The 20,197-nt window shown below is 49.4% G+C and overlaps 2 protein-coding genes across 7 annotated transcripts in view; one reads left to right on the forward strand and one right to left on the reverse strand.

Moving 5' to 3' along the window:
• LOC120954594 (uncharacterized) overlaps positions 1 to 19,445 on the forward strand; it is a 62,698-nt gene extending 43,253 nt beyond the window's left edge. For 2 of the 6 annotated variants that reach the window (XM_040374669.2, XM_049608153.1), the window contains exons 6-18: positions 72 to 159; positions 384 to 537; positions 620 to 959; positions 1,269 to 1,358; positions 3,246 to 3,452; positions 4,419 to 4,528; positions 5,000 to 5,178; positions 6,107 to 6,622; positions 7,117 to 7,292; positions 7,370 to 9,882; positions 9,967 to 10,584; positions 10,822 to 11,092; positions 11,191 to 19,445. In XM_040374669.2, the coding sequence (XP_040230603.2) occupies positions 72 to 159; positions 384 to 537; positions 620 to 959; positions 1,269 to 1,358; positions 3,246 to 3,452; positions 4,419 to 4,528; positions 5,000 to 5,178; positions 6,107 to 6,622; positions 7,117 to 7,292; positions 7,370 to 9,882; positions 9,967 to 10,584; positions 10,822 to 11,092; positions 11,191 to 16,540 (10,612 nt within the window). In that variant the 3' untranslated portion in view covers positions 16,541 to 19,445. The remainder of the gene's footprint in view (positions 1 to 71; positions 160 to 383; positions 538 to 619; positions 960 to 1,268; positions 1,359 to 3,245; positions 3,453 to 4,418; positions 4,529 to 4,999; positions 5,179 to 6,106; positions 6,623 to 7,116; positions 7,293 to 7,369; positions 9,883 to 9,966; positions 10,585 to 10,821; positions 11,093 to 11,190) is intronic. The other 4 variants (XM_049608154.1, XM_049608155.1, XM_049608157.1 and 1 more) reach the window with 4 other exon arrangements.
• LOC120954597 (uncharacterized) overlaps positions 18,639 to 20,197 on the reverse strand; it is a 2,705-nt gene continuing 1,146 nt past the window's right edge. Inside the window, exon 3 of the mRNA XM_040374672.2 lies at positions 18,639 to 20,197. This exon is cut by the window's right edge and continues 64 nt beyond it. Within this exon, the coding sequence (XP_040230606.2) occupies positions 19,870 to 20,197 (328 nt within the window). The 3' untranslated portion in view covers positions 18,639 to 19,869.

The following is a 20,197-nucleotide window of genomic DNA, read 5'->3' on the forward strand; positions in this document are numbered from 1 at the left end:
TAGGAGCGAAATGGAATGAAACGAAAAGGAACAGCAATGCTTATTGGTTTTTTACTTATTTTCATCCACAGCTGGGCTCGTTGGACCGAAATTCTCGAACAGGGACAGTTCAAGCGCGGCTGGCGAGAGCAGGACGTCGAGGATTGTGCTCGTGTGATTGTAAGTTTTTGTATTTTTTTTGTAATGCAATCATACATAGTTTGCCCAAACCATTCAAATGATGACTGCTATGCTAATATTGAGAAAACTTTAGGTTTTCGCTGAGTAAAACACCATTGAACTTCTCACAATACTTGCTGATGATTATGCATCACAATAGATCAAGCGCGATATAGTCAACCATGAATGTGAATTACAAGTCGTTTTGTCTTTTCCTTTCACAGCTTCTTTACTGTTTGGAGCGTTATCAGGGCGATGAAAAGATAAAGAACTTCATTTGGGACTTGATAACGCCGAACGAAGGAGGCGAGCAGCGCGAAATTGCGCGCAATCACAGCGGTTTGCACAATTTGGTGCCACGAGGACGCAATGCTAAAGGTAACGCAGAGCGCGAAAAAAAAAGCTGTTGAATAACAGAAAGAAGTCTAACTGCAATTTCAATCATCTTTCCACTCCCTAGGACGTAAATCAACATCAACGTGTACCACGCCGAAGCGCGATTCATCTAATTCGGCTGCTACGGGAAGCAACGGTGGCGGTGGCGGCTCTCCTGTGATTGCCCAGCCCGCCGGATCGACCACACCCGCGCCCCAGTGCAGCGGAACGGCCGACGCGAACGAGGACGCATCTTCGAACTCGTCCGGCACGAAAGCGGAAAAGTCGGCCAAATCAGGCTCGGACACCGGCGGCACAACGACACCCGTATCCGATCCGCACCACTGGAGCAAGGACGAGAAATACGATACCGAGACCCTGCTCGACATCAACTACAAGAAGCATCTGACCAGACACGCAAACAAGTGAGGAAGAGTGTGAAGAAACATGCGAATGTTTCGATGCTTTTTCGCTGCGCCGCAAGTTTTCTCTCGACACGGCATCCCCGCGGGGGCTTCGCAATTTTGGCTTCATCTTCATCCGATCTGTCGCCATTCGTTCTCCGTTTGCTCTTTACCATTATTGTACTGTAACGGGGCGATAAGGGGGGTTCAAGATGATACCAAACACGGGGGAACACAACAATGGGCAGGAGGGATACGAGGATGCCATTACTAATACATTGTTTGTTTGTTTTTTTCTCCTTTTTTTTCTCCTGTTGTCCGTCAATCCAGGGTTCTGCTGCGCGTCCGTATGCTGTACTACATCAAGCACGAGGTGCTCGGCGATTTAGTCAATCAAATCAACGAGGGTGCCAATGCCAGGTACATTTGACCGTTCTTTTTTCCCGTTGTCTCAAGGGCGATCGTGTTTGGTGCTTTCTTCTTTCCGTCTCTTCTTATCCCCTCTCTATTCCCGCCAGTCGTCAATTTCATCTTCCTGTTAACACACACCACCTTACCTTACATATTGCCTTGATTTCCTTTTCCGTTTCACACAAACGCATTTGAGTGGATTGATTCAGTCGTCCCGCTTTTTTTGGTGCGCTGAACAGAGCCGGATATCACTCTTACATGTTTATCTATAATGTGTACGCCATGCCATTAATAACTTCTCAAACGATTCATTTTTGCAACTACTCAATAATACTTCATCGTCACGATAGTAAATAACAGCAATTAAATTTATCTCATTCATTTACCACATACAACACAGTTCATGCACCTTATGTTACACAAATGGTTCAGTTTGACTTGTTTTGTTCTTCGTTGTTTTCAAATGCAACATTTGCTCCAGAGAATACCTTCTCACTCATCGGTTTGTCCGGTACAACTAGTTTATCTTACGTTTTTTTCTACAGCGCGTTTACTGTAAAGCTTTTTCCGGTGTATCATTAAGTGTGATATACGTCAGACTTCATTTTACCAGTCTTTCTCCCTCACTTTCCTAGTTTTTCGAGGAATTATTCACCCTTAAAGTTTGTGTATTTGAAATTTCAAACATATTGCTTGTATTTTATGACATCTATAACACGTTCTATGTGTTTATGTTTTTTTTTTTTCATATAAACCTCTCTTAAAAATCTAAATGTTGTCTGTCTCTCCTACCGTTTGATGTCATATATACTTGAGTTTCATTTTCTTCTTTCCTTATAAAGCTTAAAACGAGCAATGTTGTTTTACAAAGATTGTCCCTTTTTCATACATGTTGGCTTTCCTCTACTCACTTGTTATTCTCCTACCTTTGTTTTGGACAATTTTGATGCGATATTTAGATAAAATATGTTATTTTGAATATTTTTATTAAAACCTCAGCAATTTTGCAATTCTATTGAAGCGCAATGTTCAAAGATCCATTTGTTTCTTAAACGACTTCCATATGAACGTAGACTATTTTCGTTGGTCTTTTCTCTACGTGTTATGTATGTGTGTGTGTGCTTGTGATTAATAGATGTCGATGCAAATCAGGTCCATCAGTCACTAAAAAAAATAAACAATCGAAAAATACCACTATTGAGCATACGGACATGGCAAATCGTGGCGTGAAAAAGAAAAGGCTACAAAAATGTGCAAGAAAGCGCAAACAATTGCTACAAAACACCTTCAAAAGGATTTCTCAAGACTGCTCTACTTAGAGAAAACTGCAGAAGCAACAACCATAGAGGCTGTTTGTCCTTGTTTGATTTTGTATATGTTTTACTCCTGAATGGCAAAATGGTATTCACTTGAGTTTAAACTACTATCAATTCGATTTTTATAACATTTTAGTGAGTTTTTCTTTACGAATCGCTGTGATGATGAGCGTTCACCGTTTTGTTGTCGCTCTTGCATATACAACACATGTAGTTTTGCTTAATTTTTTTTACAAAACATCCTTTGGTTCAAATCCAGAAAAAATACCGAATTTCCTATCTTTTGATTTGTCCCCGTATCTTCTACGCCACCTGATGGAAGCATTCAGTAACGTCCTTCGCCCTTTATTACATTCACCTTTTATTATACCTTCCCCGTAAATTACGAGCAAATTACTTACGTTTATTCTTACGTTGCACATCCGCCACCCGCCCTCCGCTTCATGATGGCCACCGTTTGTGTGGACGCGTCTATTGCGAACGTGTGCGTCGTGTGTGTGTGTGTGGTGCGCGCGCGTGGTTCTCGTTTTTGCTACACGCCCGTGTTCCCGGTGCTATCCATTGTGTGTATCGTCTGTAGCGATCTCCCAATTCGGCCACCGCCTACGCCCGATCAGCTGCCGTGCTCATGGTGGAATCCAAATTGTTGCGATCGAAGTTTGTTGGTGGGAACGTACAAGCATGGCTGCGAAAACTACCGCGGGATGCGGGCGGATCCGATGCTCTGCTTCCAGAGCCACTGCGGGCCCGGTGATGGCACCGTCGAAGAGACAACGATTGTCAAAGAGTAAGTTCTCGTTACAATTTTCTAATCCTGTTATTATTATCTTCCTTTTTCCTCCTGTTAGTGTGTCTGTTTGTTAGCGTTTCTGTCAACGAATGGTTATAACGTTGTTGGTGTAATTTTTGTTTTTCATCATACAATTTGAAGTTCGCATTTGTTTTCCTTTATTTGTAAGGACGAAATATATAAAAACTGCGTGTCTTTTCTTCCCTTTACTTGAATGTTCGGCTTTTTGCTGAACAATTCGTATGCTTCGAGATTTGATGAAAACATACATGTTGTTAATCTTCTGCATAATATTAAATGTGAATTTATCATATCTGTGACATGTATTTATTTCTTTATTACGTTGTCTTTTCCATATGAAGATATCTATCGTTAGTGTTTTTCCTTCTACTTCTACATTACAAACTTAAATTATCCATTATCTATGATCCCGATCTGTAGCAATAAGTGGTTTACTTCTTGAGCGCGCACCCCGCAAAGTTTGATCGAAGATCGAATGGTGCTATTGTCCTATATATTATTCATACGATCAATCTAATCGAGTTTTATATGTTATATGCGTTATATGCATCATAAGATAAACTTCTTCCCCGCTTGTTCTGCAACATACTACCTCTGACAAGGTGTTTGAATTTGTAGCTTCATGTAACAAAACAACCAAATCAGTAATAAGTCTGGTAAACATTTGCAAATACATCATCTACACCTTTCACAAGCCAGCAACGCATCTTCATTGGTGTATATCAACTTAATCAATCTCTCTCCACCACCTTCACTTACTTGGGAAGCTTTGTATACGCATTAAATCATAAATCGTTTCCCCTTTTTTGTTGTTGTACTCATATTGCTCTTAAAGCGTTAGCTTTTGAATGATGGTGCTACTACTATTGGAATAGACACTGCGATGCCACGAGTAACACGAGTTTTATTAATTTGAGTTATTTTGTTTGCTGTTTCCTACAGAACTGACGACGATGCCAATTCGAAACTGGGCGACAACGAGGAAGATCCGGAAGATGGCGTTCCATCGGAAACGACTCGGTCCGCTTCTGTCGGTATTGAATCGAAGGATGGTAAGTTCCTGAAATGGTTTCCATTATCATTCCCATCATACTCCCATATCCCGGATTGGTAACGTTTTTTTTAGAAATGAAACCATTAGTTTGGATTTGTTTTGTTTGATTAGCCTTGAAAGACGTACAACATGTAAAATTGTAGTTTTACTTTTGATTCCTTTAATAATCATACATCTTTTGGTCCATTTTTTTTATTTGGTGATTTATTTTAAAAGTATATACATAATAATATTTCCTAAAGCACACCATATTTATTGTTTGCACAACTATTATTTGGGCTTTCTGTCAATAAACCACCCTCTCTCCCCTCCCCACACCACATCCATCCCCTATAAGTATCACAGCTGTGTGAACCTCCCTTTCATAATCATCAACCATCGCGTAGAGATTAAATAGCTAGTTATTAGACAGTAGATTTGATTTATCCTAACAATGGCCCCCGTTTTGTTACAACAAATACTAATCTAGATGATGAAGAATCCACAGTTGGTACGGCTAGTGCAGCACCGACGCCGGCGCCATCGGACATGAATCCAGAGCTGGCGTGGCCAACCATGCAGGACCTGAACACTCGTCTGCGGCGTGTCATCACATCGTATCAGCGCAACTACAAAAAGGAAGAGCTGAAGCAACAGCAGAAAGCCAAGGTAAGACAAATTGAGTGCAACTCGCTTTCTTCTGTTGATCTTGACCAGATTTCCTGGACACACGTCATACACTTTCATTTATCATTACTTTGTGAGCGCACTTGCTTAGTATTTTAGTAGAAAACTTAGTAAAGAAAAATGCATGAAAAAAGTCCCTTGTTCGTATAGATTACACACAACAATGTCCTTTAAGTTCGTTATCGTTTAGTTATTTTCATTTATGTTTTGAGTTAGAATCCTTTTTTGGACCGTTTTGTAAAAGTAGTTTTGAAAGATTTTTGTTATAATGTTTTATATTGACAACATTACAACTTGTGCAGTCATATGTTTGTTTTGCTGTTGATTTATAATTGGTTTTTTGTTGTAACATTTGTTTGTTTATATTTAAATGCACATCGACACACTCAGTAAGATAGATAATTTAATTATCAGACAGTAATCAAAACAATTGCTAGGTCTAAGTATTTCATACAGTATCTAATCATGTAAGGTCTCGAATGATATACTGACCAAAAGCAGTCGCAATGAACGTATCGGATTCTGTTTATTTCAAATGCACGTCCTCATCTAAGGCGCGAAGGGATCTCCCGTGTTATCATCTGTTCACGCTCATACGCTCGCCTTATTATTTTGCATCCTCTATTATCTTATCGTTTCATCTTCATATTTGTTCATGCATCTAACAAAGGTTTCTCGAACTGTTAATGTCCCGAATTTTACACGTATTATATACATTATTTTATGTGCCTTTCTCTCTCTCCACAAATATTCCCACCTTAACCTCTACTACCTTTGGATGTATCGCCGATTGGAATGATTGTCATCCGTATCCTTTTGTTTCTTTGTGACATTGGTATAAATCTGTTTCGAAACCCCCCAAAATTCATCCACGCCACCATCCACAACGCTCTTTACCGATTGCATGCAGCTACAGACGATAGTACCACCAGCCGGCACTCCAACCCTCACCGGACAGACTTCATCCTCGCCATCAACGCCCTCGACAACACCCGGCCCAATGATTGTTACACCACCACAGCAACAACAAGGACAGCCAGCACAATTGTCGGTGTTGCAGCAACAGCAACAGCAGCAGCAGCAACAACAACAACCACAGGTACCTGGCGGCCCATCAATGGGCGTGGGATTAAACCATCCCTCCGCGACAGGCCCGTTGGGTGCTGCCGTTGGTGGGGCAGCTGTTTCTGGTGCCGTGGGCATTGGTCTTGGCACTGCCGGAAGTCCGCAGGGTAAAGGAGTACAGCAGCAACAGTCACTGCCGTCGACGAGTGGAAACAGTGGCACGGGCGGTCTGCAGGCACCAACGGCAGGCATGCCGACGGCTGCAGACTTCAGTTTGATGCTCAGCCTTGGACTCGGCCTGAACCCGGCCGATCCAAATCAGCTGGCGAACATTGATCTTCAGAAACTAGCAATGTATTTGGTTAGTATTGTGCATATCCCAAATGTTATTTTCGCTTCAACATTTTCTTTTGCCTTTCGTTGGGGGTTTTCCGTTTTGGTACAAAATTGTTCAAACTACGTTAGGAAAGAGAAGGGAAAATTTTATGGTGAGGATTACTTTCAGCACAGATTTGGCAAATAATAGTAGAACCAATGGTGTTCAATTTTCAGGAGCAAGTTTGGGCATAATTGGTTGACAATTTACCCAGAATAATGATTTTTGTAGATATGATTTTTAGTTTGGGTTGTGGGTAGTTAAGTGTTATGTTTTCAAAGTTCCCTAAACACACAAATGTGTTTAAATGTGTTGATTAGAGTGTGTCACTAGTAAGGGTAATTAAATTTCCTGTTGTAGATATGTAGAGTATAATTTGGCCACAAGTACCAATAATTAGCGATGCAAAAACTGTCAGTTATAGACATTTGCAACGAAAGTTGAGGGAGAAAGACTAATATAAGTTTTGTTTCTTGTAGAAAATGGAACGCCGCGAGAAGAACGAACTGGTGATGCGCGAGCGCGAACGTATTCGGTTGGAACAGATACCGAAGAGATGGACTCGCCGTGAGGAAAACGAGTTCATCCGCGTCCTTACGGGTTATGGTATCGATTTGCAACCGAATGCAACCGTTCCTACACCTGACTGGAGTCGGTAAGTGCTCAATTGTTGATTAGCTAAATATGTGGAAGACTTAAGAATGCTCTAACATCATTGTGTGTTGCTTACAGCTTCAAAGTGTTCGCCAAGTTGGACAAGAAAACGGACGAAAACTTGAGCGACTTCTACAAGGTGTTCATTGCCATGTGCAAGCGGCAGGCCGGTGTCAAGCTAAGCGATGACGAGAAAGGCCTGGAAGGGCTGGTGGATGATGTGACGGAAGATCATGCCAAGTTGATTCTGGATCGATTGGAGCTCCTATCAAAGGCGCGCCAAATAGTGAAGCACCCGAAGCTGGACGAGAACATACGGCTGTGCGAGAACAATCTGGATACGCCCGACTGGTGGATACCGGGGCGGCACGATCGAGAACTATTGCGGGCTGTCCTGAAGTACGGCATCTATCGTTCGGAGCAGCTGATCCTCGCGGATCCGGACTTCCCATTCTACGAATCGGCCAAGAAGTATCTGCAGCAGCTGGAGATGCAAATTCAGCTGCAAAACCAGCAACTGCTAAAGATGCAGGCCGATGCTGCGGCTAAAGCTGATGCTGCCGCGGCCGCTGCTGCCAACGCAACGACGGTAAAGCCGGCTGCATCGCCTGAAAAGATGGCAGCTGCTGCTGTGGGTGGAGATTTGCCCGTGAAGCAAGAAAAGGACGCTGTCACTCCCGTTGTTGCCTCGATGGAGGTTGACGGAGAGAAGGCCGTTACCGAGGTAGTACTGCCCAAGGTGGAGCCGGTTGCTCCTCTTTCGCCTGTAAAGAAGGAAGTTGAAGAGGTGGTGGAGCCGATCGTTTCTACTACTTCTGACGATAAACCGTCGGAAGAGAAGAATGCGACGATGGAAAGCCCCGAAAAGGTTTCTGAAAAGGTTGCCGTAGAAAGCCCGAAAAAGGCTGCTGATGAAAGCCCTGAGGTCGCTAAAGAGGCCGCGCTGGAGCCAGCAACGGAGTCAGCCGAGAAAGATTCTGTTGAAAAAGAATCGATCCCAGAGAAGGAACCAGTCGAGAAGGAGTGCGCTGTCGAAGCGAACACTGATCCGAATGTAGCTGAAAAGGGATCCGTCGACGAAAAGTCACCGAGTTCTCCGGTAAAGGACAACAATGATGTTGAAATGGCTGAAGAGGCAAAGAAGGAGGAAGCTTTGCCAGAGGTTGCCGAAGTCGATAAAGTGACTGAAGACAAGAAAACCGAGGAAAGCACCGATGACAAGGAAATTGTCACTGAAAAGAGTGCGGAACAACCGGAAACTGCGGAAAAAGAGCTTCCGACAGAAACCGAAAAGGAATCGGCAGCTTCAGAGGAAAACGTGAAAGAAAAACCGGATACCGAAGAACTGGCTGATGAAAACAAAATGGACATCGACAATGCTGCTACTGTTGAGGATAAGGAAAAAACCGAAGTACCATCAGAGGAAACGGATACCACAAAGTCCGAAGTGGAAGCAGTAGAAGCGGAAAAGGAGGTCGAGAAAATGGCAGATACTGAAAAGGAAGATGCCAAGGAAAAAGAACCCGAGGTAGAAAAAATGGAAACCAGCGATGTGGTAACCGATGGTGGTGAACTGGAGAAGCAGGAAGAAGCTGTCGCTGTTGCCGTACCCGTGCCAGAAGAAACTGAGGCTATGGAAGTTGATGAACAATCAACAGTTGCTGAAAAGCCGGCTGAGAATACCGCAGAGCCGCCGAAACAGGAAACTCAAATGGAAGAAGATGCTCAACCTTCGGAGGCAACAGCCGCCCCAATTGCTGGTCCGGCTTCGCCCTCGAACTCGAACAAGACTGACGACGAAAAGAAGTCCGAAGTTGCGGCTCCAGAGTCTCCGAAAGCGAAGGAAGATGTGGACTCATCGAAGGACACAGTAGAAAATAAGGATAAGGAAGAATCTTCCGAGGAGGCCAAGAAGGAAGATGTTCCCGAGGAGGCTGCTAAGGAAGTTGTGGACGCTGTTGAGAAGGAAAAATCAGATGAAGAACCAGTGGTTGAAAAGGAGCTGGTAGAAGCACCGAGCGAAACGACGGCCGATAAGGAGGAAGCAAAGGCTGAAACGGTAGAAGCCCCTTCGTCATCCACAAAGGATACGAGCGATGTTGTGCCTGCAGTAAACGAGCGGGAAAAACCGGCTGAACCAGAGCCTGAACAGGTTAAGGAAGCTGTAAAAGAAGTTGTAGCTGAGGCTGCTGAAAAGAGTGCCGAGAGTACCGATGAGAAACCAGCTGAGAAACCAGCCGAGCAACCAGCTGAGAAGCCGGTTGAGAAGCCAGTTGAGAAGGCAGTGGAAGCTACGGCAGAAGTTGTTGCAGTGGAAAAGCCTGTCGATGATGTGGTGGTGGTCGCGTCGACGGACGGAAAGGAAGTGGTGGAAGCAGCCAAACCTCCCGCCCGATCTCCATCGCCTGATGTAATTATCGTCGAGGATAAGAAACCGGTCGAGGTGAAGGCGATTGTGAATCTTACCGATGAGGAACGCTGCTCGCAACAGACCGCTGCGCTGAAGGCTCGCTTCCCCGACTTGGAGGTGTTCCAACCGCTGATGAAACTGAAGCAGCTGGACAACAGCCTTACGAAGGAGGATTTGAAGAGTATGTATTGCTTGCTTTCAATCGTGCACGTGTTTTGAACGGTCTGTTCTAATCTTTGATTTCAATTCTTTTCTCTTTCCGCAGATATGAGCAAATTCGCCAGCATGATAGATACGTCGATGATCGTCAAATGGTTCCGCGATTTTGCACTTGAGCGTCGCGTCGGCCACATCATCTACTGTGTCGAGCATGGCGAATGGCCGGTGGGCAAATCGTACTCGGCCTACACGGGCTGTCTGGGCATCGATCTGGACATTCCACTGTACGAGACGATCAAGCGCATCATCCCGGTGAACGATGACGTGCGTCGGTCGGCGTCCAGCACGCCGGATGTGATTACAATCACCACCGATCATCAGAATGCGAAGCAGATCAGCAATCAGGCTGCAGCGATACAGCAGCAGGCCAGTGGCATTGGTGGTATCGGCTCTGTCGGAGCGAACATCAGCACCGGTAGTGGTAGTAGTGGTGGTGCTGGTGGTGTCCTTGGGGCAGCAGCGTCATCGTCAGCCGCGCTGAATCATCAATCGATGACGGCAGCGGCGGCGGCGGCAGCACATGCCGCCGCTGCGGCACACGCGGCAGCAGCAGCTGGCGTAGCAGTACCGCCTGCAAGTAAGAAACGCAAACGCCACATTGCTATCGATGTTGAAACCGAGCGAGCGAAATTGCATGCGCTACTGAATAACACCCAGAGTCCAGGTAATGAACGATAAATGATGATTTTAGCTGCTAGGCTGTTAAAATGTGCGTTAACATGTTTCGAACACTGCTTTTCTGATTTGTTTTACTGAACTTTAAAGGCTTAAAGGTTGAACCTAAAATGTCTATTACTGCCAAGAAACATTCTAACGCTAACATTAAAGGATGATTGTCAAATTAAATGCTTTGATTGAATGAGTCTAACATTCTGAGTTTCTTCTGTTTTTGTTCCCGCAGTTCCCACTGGAAGCTCAAAAGTGCAGCCCTCGCATACATCAACATCGAACAGCGGTGGCGCTGGAAGTGGCCACCAGTGGAATGATGACGACGTGCAGGAGGTCGTCAGCAGCAGGAGCAACGCACGAAGTGGCTCGAGTAGCGCCAATTCGAACGTTTTGCAGCCGCCGCCGGCGCACCAGCATGGTCCACGGAATCAGATGTCCTATCCGAAACCGACGCTCATTCCCGGCACTTCCAGTACGCTAACACCGATCGACCTGTCGTCGAGGTAGGTAGAAAGCGCAAGAATTGTGTTTTACTCTGATGCCCGCTCCGACCGATGTCGATTTTTACTTATGCGAATCTTTATTTTCGTCTTTTCTACAGCTACAGTTTACCGAAGGTGAATATCGCTGACATGATCAAGAACAGCAGCAGCATGGGCGGAAGCGGCGGTGCAATGGATCTCAGCGAGGTGCAAGACTTCTCGATCGGAAAGAACAAAAAGTCGTCGTCCAGCAATCAACAGCTCCCCAGCGGTATCAGTATTACGAGCGCTAGCGGGCCCGCCTCTAGCATGATGCTGGGCCACCAGCATCAGCAGTCGCCCTCGGCGGCGGTAGCGGCAGCAGCGGCTGCCGGCAAGGGCAAGCTGAACGACATGCTGTCGAAGCTGATGAAGAAGAACAACGTCAGCGTGCCGATCGAGGAGCCGCCGCTCGGCAAGGAAAAGAAGCGGCGCAAGCTGGACGAGATCGTGCTCGGTCTGTCCGCTGCCAAGGAGCACAAGACGATTTTCGGCGATCCGACACCGCCGGGTGGAAGCTTCTCCGGTAGCTCGATGAAGAAGCCGCAGATACCTCCATCGGTATCGGTGACACCGGCTAGTGCGCCAACCTCCGTCAGCCAGCAGCCGCCCCAGAAACCGTTCACCATCACTGTGACGAGCGTGCCCGGCAATCCGAAAGGCAGCCAGGGATCGTCCGGTGTCGGTGGTGGTTCCTCGTCGGCCAGCGGAAACAGTGCGGCAGCGGCCGCAGCAAGCATGCAAGCGGCCCTGCAAGGCATGTCCGGCATGAGTGGCGCTATGTCGACCAAGGACAGCCTGAATGCACTGTTTGCCCAGGCGGCACAGGTCGAGCAGCAGTCGTTCCTGAAGCAGCAGCAGAAGCTCATTCAATCGCTACCGGCAAACTCGCCGCAGCGCAAGGCGTACGAGGCCATGTTCGCTGAGATGAAGCAGGCCGCCGAGCTGAGCTCGAAGCTGGGCCAGTACGGCAGTGCGCACGACGCGAAGGTGAAAAATTGGCTCGCCGAACAGACGGCCGTCCTAACGGAGCAGGCGATGGGCATGGACTACCTTTCGCGGTCGCGCGGTTCAAGGGGTAGCTCCTCGGCACAGAACTCGCCACAGGGCGGCTCGAGCTCGCGGTCGACGCGTGGCTCCGCCAACAGTCACCAACAGCAGCAGCAGCAACAGCAGCAGCAGCAGCAGCAGCAGCAACATCATCACCAGCAGCAACAACAGCAGCAGCAACAGCAGCAACAACAACAAGCTGAAAGCAATCCGATGGCATTCAACTGGAAGAACCTGACCGGGGACGAGTACGTGGCCGTCATAAACAAGATCAACGGCAAGCGGCTCACCGGCAACAAGGCACCGCAGCTGAAGCGGCTCACGCAATGGCTGGCCGACAATCCGGCGTACGAGATCGATCCCAAGTGGGCCGAATCGATAACGCTACCCGGTGGACCGGCGTCAATGTCATCATCGAAGGGCTCGGACGGAGGCGGCTCGACGGCGAAGCAGATGCGAGCAGCGAATGCGGCCGCAGCAGCTGCCGCAAACCAGTACGGTTCGGCAGGCGGTGGCGGAGGCGGCAGTGGTCAACAATCATCATCCGGGTCGGCGTCGTCTTCCTCGTCGAAGAAACACTCCCAGAGCAGCAGCAATGCAGCGGCCGCAGCAGCCGCAGCCGCCGCTGCCAACATGCAGTTCCCGGGTCTGGCCGGACTGAACGCTAACCTGCTCTCCAGCATACCGGGGCTGGGTAGCTTCGACCCGAAAAACAATCCGCTGCTGATGCCGTTCGGTGGCATGCCGGGGCTAGCCGGGCTCGGCGGGCTGGGTAACTTGAACAACATGAATCTCTTCTCGAATCTGGCCGGGCTCGGTGGACTGGCCGGGGCGGGTGGTGGAATGGACGCGCAGAGCCTTGCCGCCATGATGGCTGCCGCCGGGCTCGATCCGACGGCGGCACTCGGTGCTGCAGCGGCCGCTGCTGCCGGTGGCACCCCCACTAAGGGCGGTAGCTCTGGCAGCAAATCGCGCGGCAAATCGTCCGCCGCACAATCTTCGGCTGTGAATGACGGGGCCGGAACGTCCGGGTCGGGCGGTTCCGGGCAGCAGGGTGGTGGCTCGTCGTCCAAGAACCAGCAGCAGCAGGCAGCCGCCGCGGCGGCCGCCGCAGCTGCCGCCAGCAGCCAGTTCCCCTTCTTCTTCCCCAACCCGAGCTTACTGTACACACCGCTCGGGCTGGGTGGTCTGAATCCGTACGGGCTGCCGGGTGTGAGCGGCACCACCACCGGTACGTCCACCTCGACCACCACCTCCAGACAGTCGCAATCGAGCAAGCAGAACTCGCGCGGCGGAGGTATGGGATCCGGAGGCAGCTCCTCCCAGTCGGCGTCGTCGCCCGGTGGCAGTGGAAAGGGCCGCGGCTCGTCCAGCTTAAGTCAGCAGCAGCAGCAGCAACAGCAGCAGCAAGCAGCCGCTGTAGCAGCAGCACACCAGCAAGCCGCCCGAGAAGCGGCCCAGCTGCAGCAGCTGCTGCTACCGCACGATACGCATCTGCTCGAATCGCTGACGCGCTCCGCCGGCCTGGACATTTCGGCTGCAGCAGCAGCTGCCGCGGCGGCCGCCGCCGGACAGGGAAGCGGCTCCGGAAGCGGGGGCGGTCGTGGCGGAAGCTCATCAAGCGCCTCGGAGAAGCAGCGTGCACGGGAAAGTGCCGCAGCGCAGCAAGCGAACAAGCAGGCGCTGGAGAAGTTGGAGCGCGAGCGGCGCAAGATTTTGGAAACGCTTACCGCGGGCGGATTCCCGGCGGACTTGGCCGCCATGCAGGCGGCCTTCAGTGCGACGGGCAAGATGCCGTCCTCTTCGCATTCGTCTTCCTCGTCCTCCAAGGGTGGCAGCAGCAGCAGCAGTGCGGCAGCATCGGCCTCTGCGCAAGCAGCAGCCGCAGCTGCGGCAATGGCGGCGATGACATCGAAGGACATGCAGCTCTCGATACCGCCCGAGTTCAGCCAGGCGCTGTTTGCGGGCATGGCTGCGCACGCGCTGTCCGCTTCGGCCGGTGGCAGCGGTGGGGCAGGATCGGGTGGAGCAGGCGGACGCTCGTCGTCTCCATCGGCGGCCAAGAAGGCACGCGAACACCAGGACCTAAAGGATGCGTTCGAGCAGCTGAGCAAGAACCCGATCGAGCTGCTCGCCCGCAGTCTCGGCGTTGGGCCGGCGATATCGCTCATCCCGACCTCCTCGACATCGTCCTCCTCGACACAGTCCGTTTCGGAATCGAAACGAGCGCGACAGGAGGCGGCCCAGCTGCAGCACCATCTGGCAAAGCTCGACGCAAAGGCACTGCTAATGGGAGCGGGCGGCGGCAGCGGTCAGGATGAGATGAAATCTTCGTCCCGTTCGAGTCGCAACAGTGCGTCGGCGTCTGCTTCGTCGTCGGAAGCGTCGGCAGCCGCCCTGCTAGGGTTGGACAAGGTCACGCTTACGCCGGTAGCTGCGGCTAGTATCGCCGCATCGCTTCCCTCCCAAACGACCATCTCGCTGGCGCCTTCGCCGCTGCCCGGATCGTCCTCGTCGCTGAACCTAAGCTCCAAGAGCCCGGCCCTGTCGACGTCGTCCTCCTCGAGCAGCGGTGGAATGCTGGATCAGCGGGAACGCGAACGCGACCATCATCATCGCGAGCGGGAACGGGAACGGGAGCGCAGCGAGCGTCACGAGCGCCACGAGCGGGACCGGCTCGAGCGACTCGAGCGACGGGAAAGAGACGAACGGGCAGTGGCAGCGGCTGCCGCCGTAATGGCCGCCGAACGCTTGGAACGAACGGCCGAAAGGAGCTTACGTTCGTCGGTCGATAGTAGCATCGCGGCGGATCTTAGTCGTGCGGCCGCCGCAGGACTATCCGTGTCGTTAGCGACTCCACCGGGTGCGACCGGTGGTGGTAGTGGAGCGTCTTCTTCATCCGCGAGCAGTAACAGCTTACTCGGTGCCACACTAGCCCTGTCCTCACTGACGGGAGCAGGAGCGCCACAGAATCTATCCGCTTCCGGTGGTGGTGCACCATCATCGAGCAGCACCGGCGGCAGTTCCTCGAGCGCTGCTGCATCCGCCGTTCCACCCTCGCCGGTAGAAGGTGGAAGTGGTGCGACTGGTGGAAACGGCAGTGGAAGCGGCGGTGCCAGTGGTGGCCATGACATGGATCTGGAAGATTTGATCGCTCCATCGAAGCTGTCCAAGTCGAGCGGTGGCGTGCTGAACGATGAAGAAGTCGATCCGCAGAAGCAAATCATGCTGCTGAAGCAAAAGCAAAAGTTGCTACAACAAGAGCATCTGAAGAAAGTGCACGAAGCGCAGGAAGCGCAACGGTTGATTGAGCAGCAGCGCATTTTGGCGTCAGCAGCCGCGGCGGCTGCAGCTGCCGAGCAGAAGCAGAAGCAACAGCACCAGTCGGTGGAGCATAACAGCAGCGCAGTAAGTGTGGCGGGAGATGACGCATCAGAGCAGCATCATCGATCCGGCTCGGCCGCCTCCCACGGCAAGGAGGAAGACCAGCTGATGGCGATGGAACGTCACGCTGCGAAGCGGCGCCGTGAACAAAGCCACGAGCGGGCGGATGGAATCGAGAAGGAAAGGGTAGTGACACCGATCCCTACTCCGCTAGACCAGCGGCACGAGATGGAGCTGAGCCCGGAAGAGCTGCCAAAACGGACACGCGAGGAAAGGCCATCCTCGGGCGCGGACATTCACACGGCAGAACAGCTGGCCCGCTCCGATGCGGCGGCTGGTGGATCGTACGAAGATCATGAAATGATGCACGGCGGCGGTGGTGAGAAGACAGCAGGAACGTCTGAATCCGATCACGAGCTGGCTGGCGGTGGTGCCGGTGGGTCATCATCCTCCCATCACCACCAAGAGGACGATCGTCGCCGAACGTCCCGGCGGCATCATTCAACGCACCACAACCCGTCGCTGGATGGTGGTGCAACGTCCGGCGCCGAGGACGAGGCGAATCGGTCCGAGTCGGAACGATCGCTTCCCGAAACGGCCCGCAAATCCACCCGCCTCAGCACGGACGCGGCCAACTCGAGCGGCTGTGAGTCGAGCACGGCGACGGCCGCCTCGGCCCTGGCTTCGGCGACACCGTCCGGTAGTGGTGGGGGCAGCGGTGGACGCAGAACGACGCGCAGCAAACGGCCCCGAAGCGGTGAGGATCTGGAATCGCTCGGCGTCCCGGAGCGGAAGCGTGAGCTGCGGTCCAGTGCGGGCCGGCAGGCGGCCGCAGCCGCTGCACGGATGGCGGCGGAAGCGAAGGCGGCCGCGGCCGCAGCAGCAGCGGCAGCCGCTGGCGGTACATTCTCCGACAGCAGTACCGGTTCGCTCAACCTGTCCGGCAGTGGGGGCAAAGACCAGCACGACTCGGATAAGGACGATCAACCGATTTGACTAAAAATGAATAAATGACGCTTATAAATGTAGTGTAGTAAGAGAGAGAGAGAGAGAGGGTTGGTAGAGAAGGAACGAGGCACGCGGCGATGGAAGCAGAGGGAGAGAGAGAGATAAAGGGATGTAGTAAGAAATAGATCGATCGACTAAGATGAGCCTCTTGTTCATATAGAAAAGAGGGAGAGAGAGAGAGATAGGAAGGAGATGATGGAGAGAGCATATGCGAGATAGACAGATCAGTTACTAGATGTAGAAACTAATTCATTAAGTGTACAACAGGAAAACGGAAGGAAGGGAAGCAACAACAACTACACGTACGTACTGATATTACCGACAGAGACACACGTGACACACCACGTGTAAGATGTAAGAAGAAACTCACTGTGCTCACAGTAACCATTGCGCGTGCGTTTTTGGGTGCGTTTTTTGAGTTAAACTTTGGAACGCACCCTCCCCTCTACAAACACACAACAGATCACCATCCACACCGCCATCTTTTCCGGGTGGTGTTCGTTGGCGAGGAATAGGAATCGAATATTGTAGCGTGTGTGTTTGAGTGTCAACCGCACGGGATGAGCAGGAGGGGATACACATCAACACTCCAATGTGTGTGGTTCCACAATCCTTTCATATTGTGGGCGAAAGGAACTGCGGAACAGCACAGAGAGGTGTAGATGGGTGCCAGGACACGGCTTTCTATGCTCCTGCCAATGACGGTTTTGGGTTTTAGTAAGGCTTTGTGGAATGTCTTATCTTGTGGGAAATCCGATTCCGGTCATTTGCAATGGACCATACAAAGAGATAGAGAATGGGAATGTAGAAGGAGGACTGTTGATATTGAAACACACAAATTCAATATTTTTTGCACTATTATCGCCACGGAACCCGATGGGAGGGAGGATGGCAAACATCCTTTTGGACGACGCATCTAAAGTGCGGAAAAAGAGATTTTTTAAACAAATCGTAATAACGAATTAACGAAAACGCAGCGACACACTTCACCCGCAACCAATTGTGCGACACAAATGTAATGGGTGTGTATGTACATGTGTGTGTGTGTGTGTGTGTGTGTGTGTGTAAATGTGTGTGATGGATGTTGGTGGTAATATTGTGTGTGTGTGTCCACTAATCAAAACGGAAGGTGTAAAATAGAAATACATAAAATAGAGACAAACTAAAAGAAAATCAGCCCTTCCGGCCCCGCTATAGAGAAAAGCTAGGAACAGAATGTGTGTGTGGGGGGTGGATGTGGTTCTCGGACCACAATGCAGTAGGTGTGTAGTGGTGAGGTACGAGGACGAAGGCGGTGGGCTATATAATACGTAGTCAGTAAGCTATATAAAAGTTTAGAGTAAAATCCATAGCAAAACACACATCCTAGTACACAGTGACAAAGAGGTGTGTACACGTGACTGTGTGTGCGTGTAGGTCGTACGATGTGTAGTGGCGAAAGAGAGAGAGAGAGAGCGAGAGAAATTCGAAGGAGGAAGAAAAGCCACTCACAAGAGTTCAACCCCCCAATGCCTGTGCTTGGTTTTCGGGGGGGTTTGATACAATTGTTCCCCCGTCTTTTTATCTATTGGAACAAGGCAAAACAACAACAACAACAAAAAACACACATACAAACAATTTAAATAATAACTATAATTATTTATTTTTGAAATTACTCTGTTTATTTTTTTATTAGACTCATTCTTCAATTAGTTTACTCTCTACCCGTGTAGCGTGTAGCGTGTGTGAACGTTGAAGAGGGTAACCAAAGTTGGGCAGATTGACACATAAACACGGTGGGGGAAGGCACACCAAATATCACACGGTCTGCGGCTGCTGCTCAGTGCCCCTTTCTACCATCATCATCATCACTACTCATTGCTGTTGTTGCTGTGGGGTTACGCTTGCTGCTGGCGTACGAAGCCTACATAGTAGGCTAAGAGTGTACAGCACTTGAATAGATCGTGTGGTGCTTCTTTTGGATGCCGGTAGTGTAGTGTTTGCTCTGCTTGTGGTTGCCTTCTGTTCACTGTACATAAATACATACCTGAGAGAGAAAGAGAAAGAGGAGAGGGAAAGGACACAACACTCTCGGTTTTTTTTCTCTTGATACTTGTGTCCCGGGTTTGGCGTAGGAATGCTTACATGAAAATGTAAGATGGGAAAGGAGAAACGAAGGCAGGAGAAAGAAGAAGGGGATCGTGTACTGTAAAGGAAAAAAAATCTATAAACTAATAGGTCTAACAAATATGAAACACAACAACACACACCTTACGACGTTTTTATTAAAGACTTAAGGGAGAGAGAAAGAGAGAGCGGAAAGGAAAAAGAGAGAGAGAGTGTGTTGCAAATGAGGAATAAATTCCGCAGAAAGGCGAAGAGAGAAGAGCAGGAAAGAGAATAAAATGAAACAAGTGAACACACGTTGTGCATGTGCAAACAAGGCCTGTAAAAAGCAAACAGAGAGAGAGAGAGAAAGAGAGATGCAAAGAGTAAGCAGAGTAAAAAGTATAGTAAAGATACAAAAAAAGAAGAAAACAACTAGTAAAAAAAACAAATACAAAACAAATTACAGAACTAATAACAAAACTTACTCTTTATTCAAATGCAAACAAGCAAACAAACAAACACACAACAAAACAAAATCAAGAAACGAACAGGAATGTGTAATGTAATTGAAAGGGGGCGGAGAGGTCAGTTGTCATCACAAAAGTATAGAGGAAAACGATACAAATGGAATGGAAAACGAGAGAAAGCGAGAGAGAGAGGGAGATAGAAGTAGCACACAAAACATACGGAAGGAAAGGAGGGGTATGTTTTGTGTGGTGAAGCGAAAATGGTATAAAATAATGGTATGGCGATTGTTTGGTTTGGATGAAGGCAAGTGATAATAAAAATCAGATCGAAAATGTGATTTGACGTGTTTTTCTTTTTTGTTTGTTTGGTTTTAGAAAGAAATGTTTAATTGTTGTAACGAAGCCCGATCGCAGAGCAGACTCCACAGCTCAAATGCTAAACTCGATCAAAGAAGGACGGTAGTTGCCAAGGATACCATGGGGTTTTCGATCGAGTTTAGGAAACTGGCTGAAGATTTTTCGAAATTGCCTTTGATGTGATTCATCATATTTCGAGGAAGTTTTACAGTTCGAAAATGTCCTTCATTTTGCAGACTAATATTTATTGTGTTTTATACTAAAAAAAAGTTGCATTTTATGTATTTCTCGTACTTATTACATGATCATCTTTCGAATTCGCATTTACGTCCCTCATCTGTCCTTTAGTATTAATTTGTTTGCTTTACCATTACAGCCCTCATTACAACCCTCCCTCGGGGCGGCCTACTTCCGCCTGCCAGCACCGGTCCCAACGCGGCGCCGTTTCGCTTCGTGCCCCACCACCGTCTCTTCCACCGCCTCGTTCGCCCCACCCTCACCGATGGCAATCTTCTGTATTCGGGCGAGAAACTTTTGCTTCAACACCTCCAGATCGAGCTTCAGCTGGAGCAAATGTTCCCGCTCGCGCTCGCGGAACGTTTCGAACTCGTTCTCGATGTACTCCATCTGGTTGCGGTTGAACGTGTCGTTGTGCTGCTTCTGCATTTCGCAAATCCGCAACAGCAGGCCGTCCATGTTTTCCGCCGTCAGCTTTTTGCGCTTCGGGGCGGCC

The sequence above is a fragment of the Anopheles coluzzii genome, chromosome 3 (genome assembly GCF_943734685.1).
Source record: "Anopheles coluzzii chromosome 3, AcolN3, whole genome shotgun sequence".
Lineage (NCBI taxonomy): Eukaryota > Metazoa > Arthropoda > Insecta > Diptera > Culicidae > Anopheles > Anopheles coluzzii.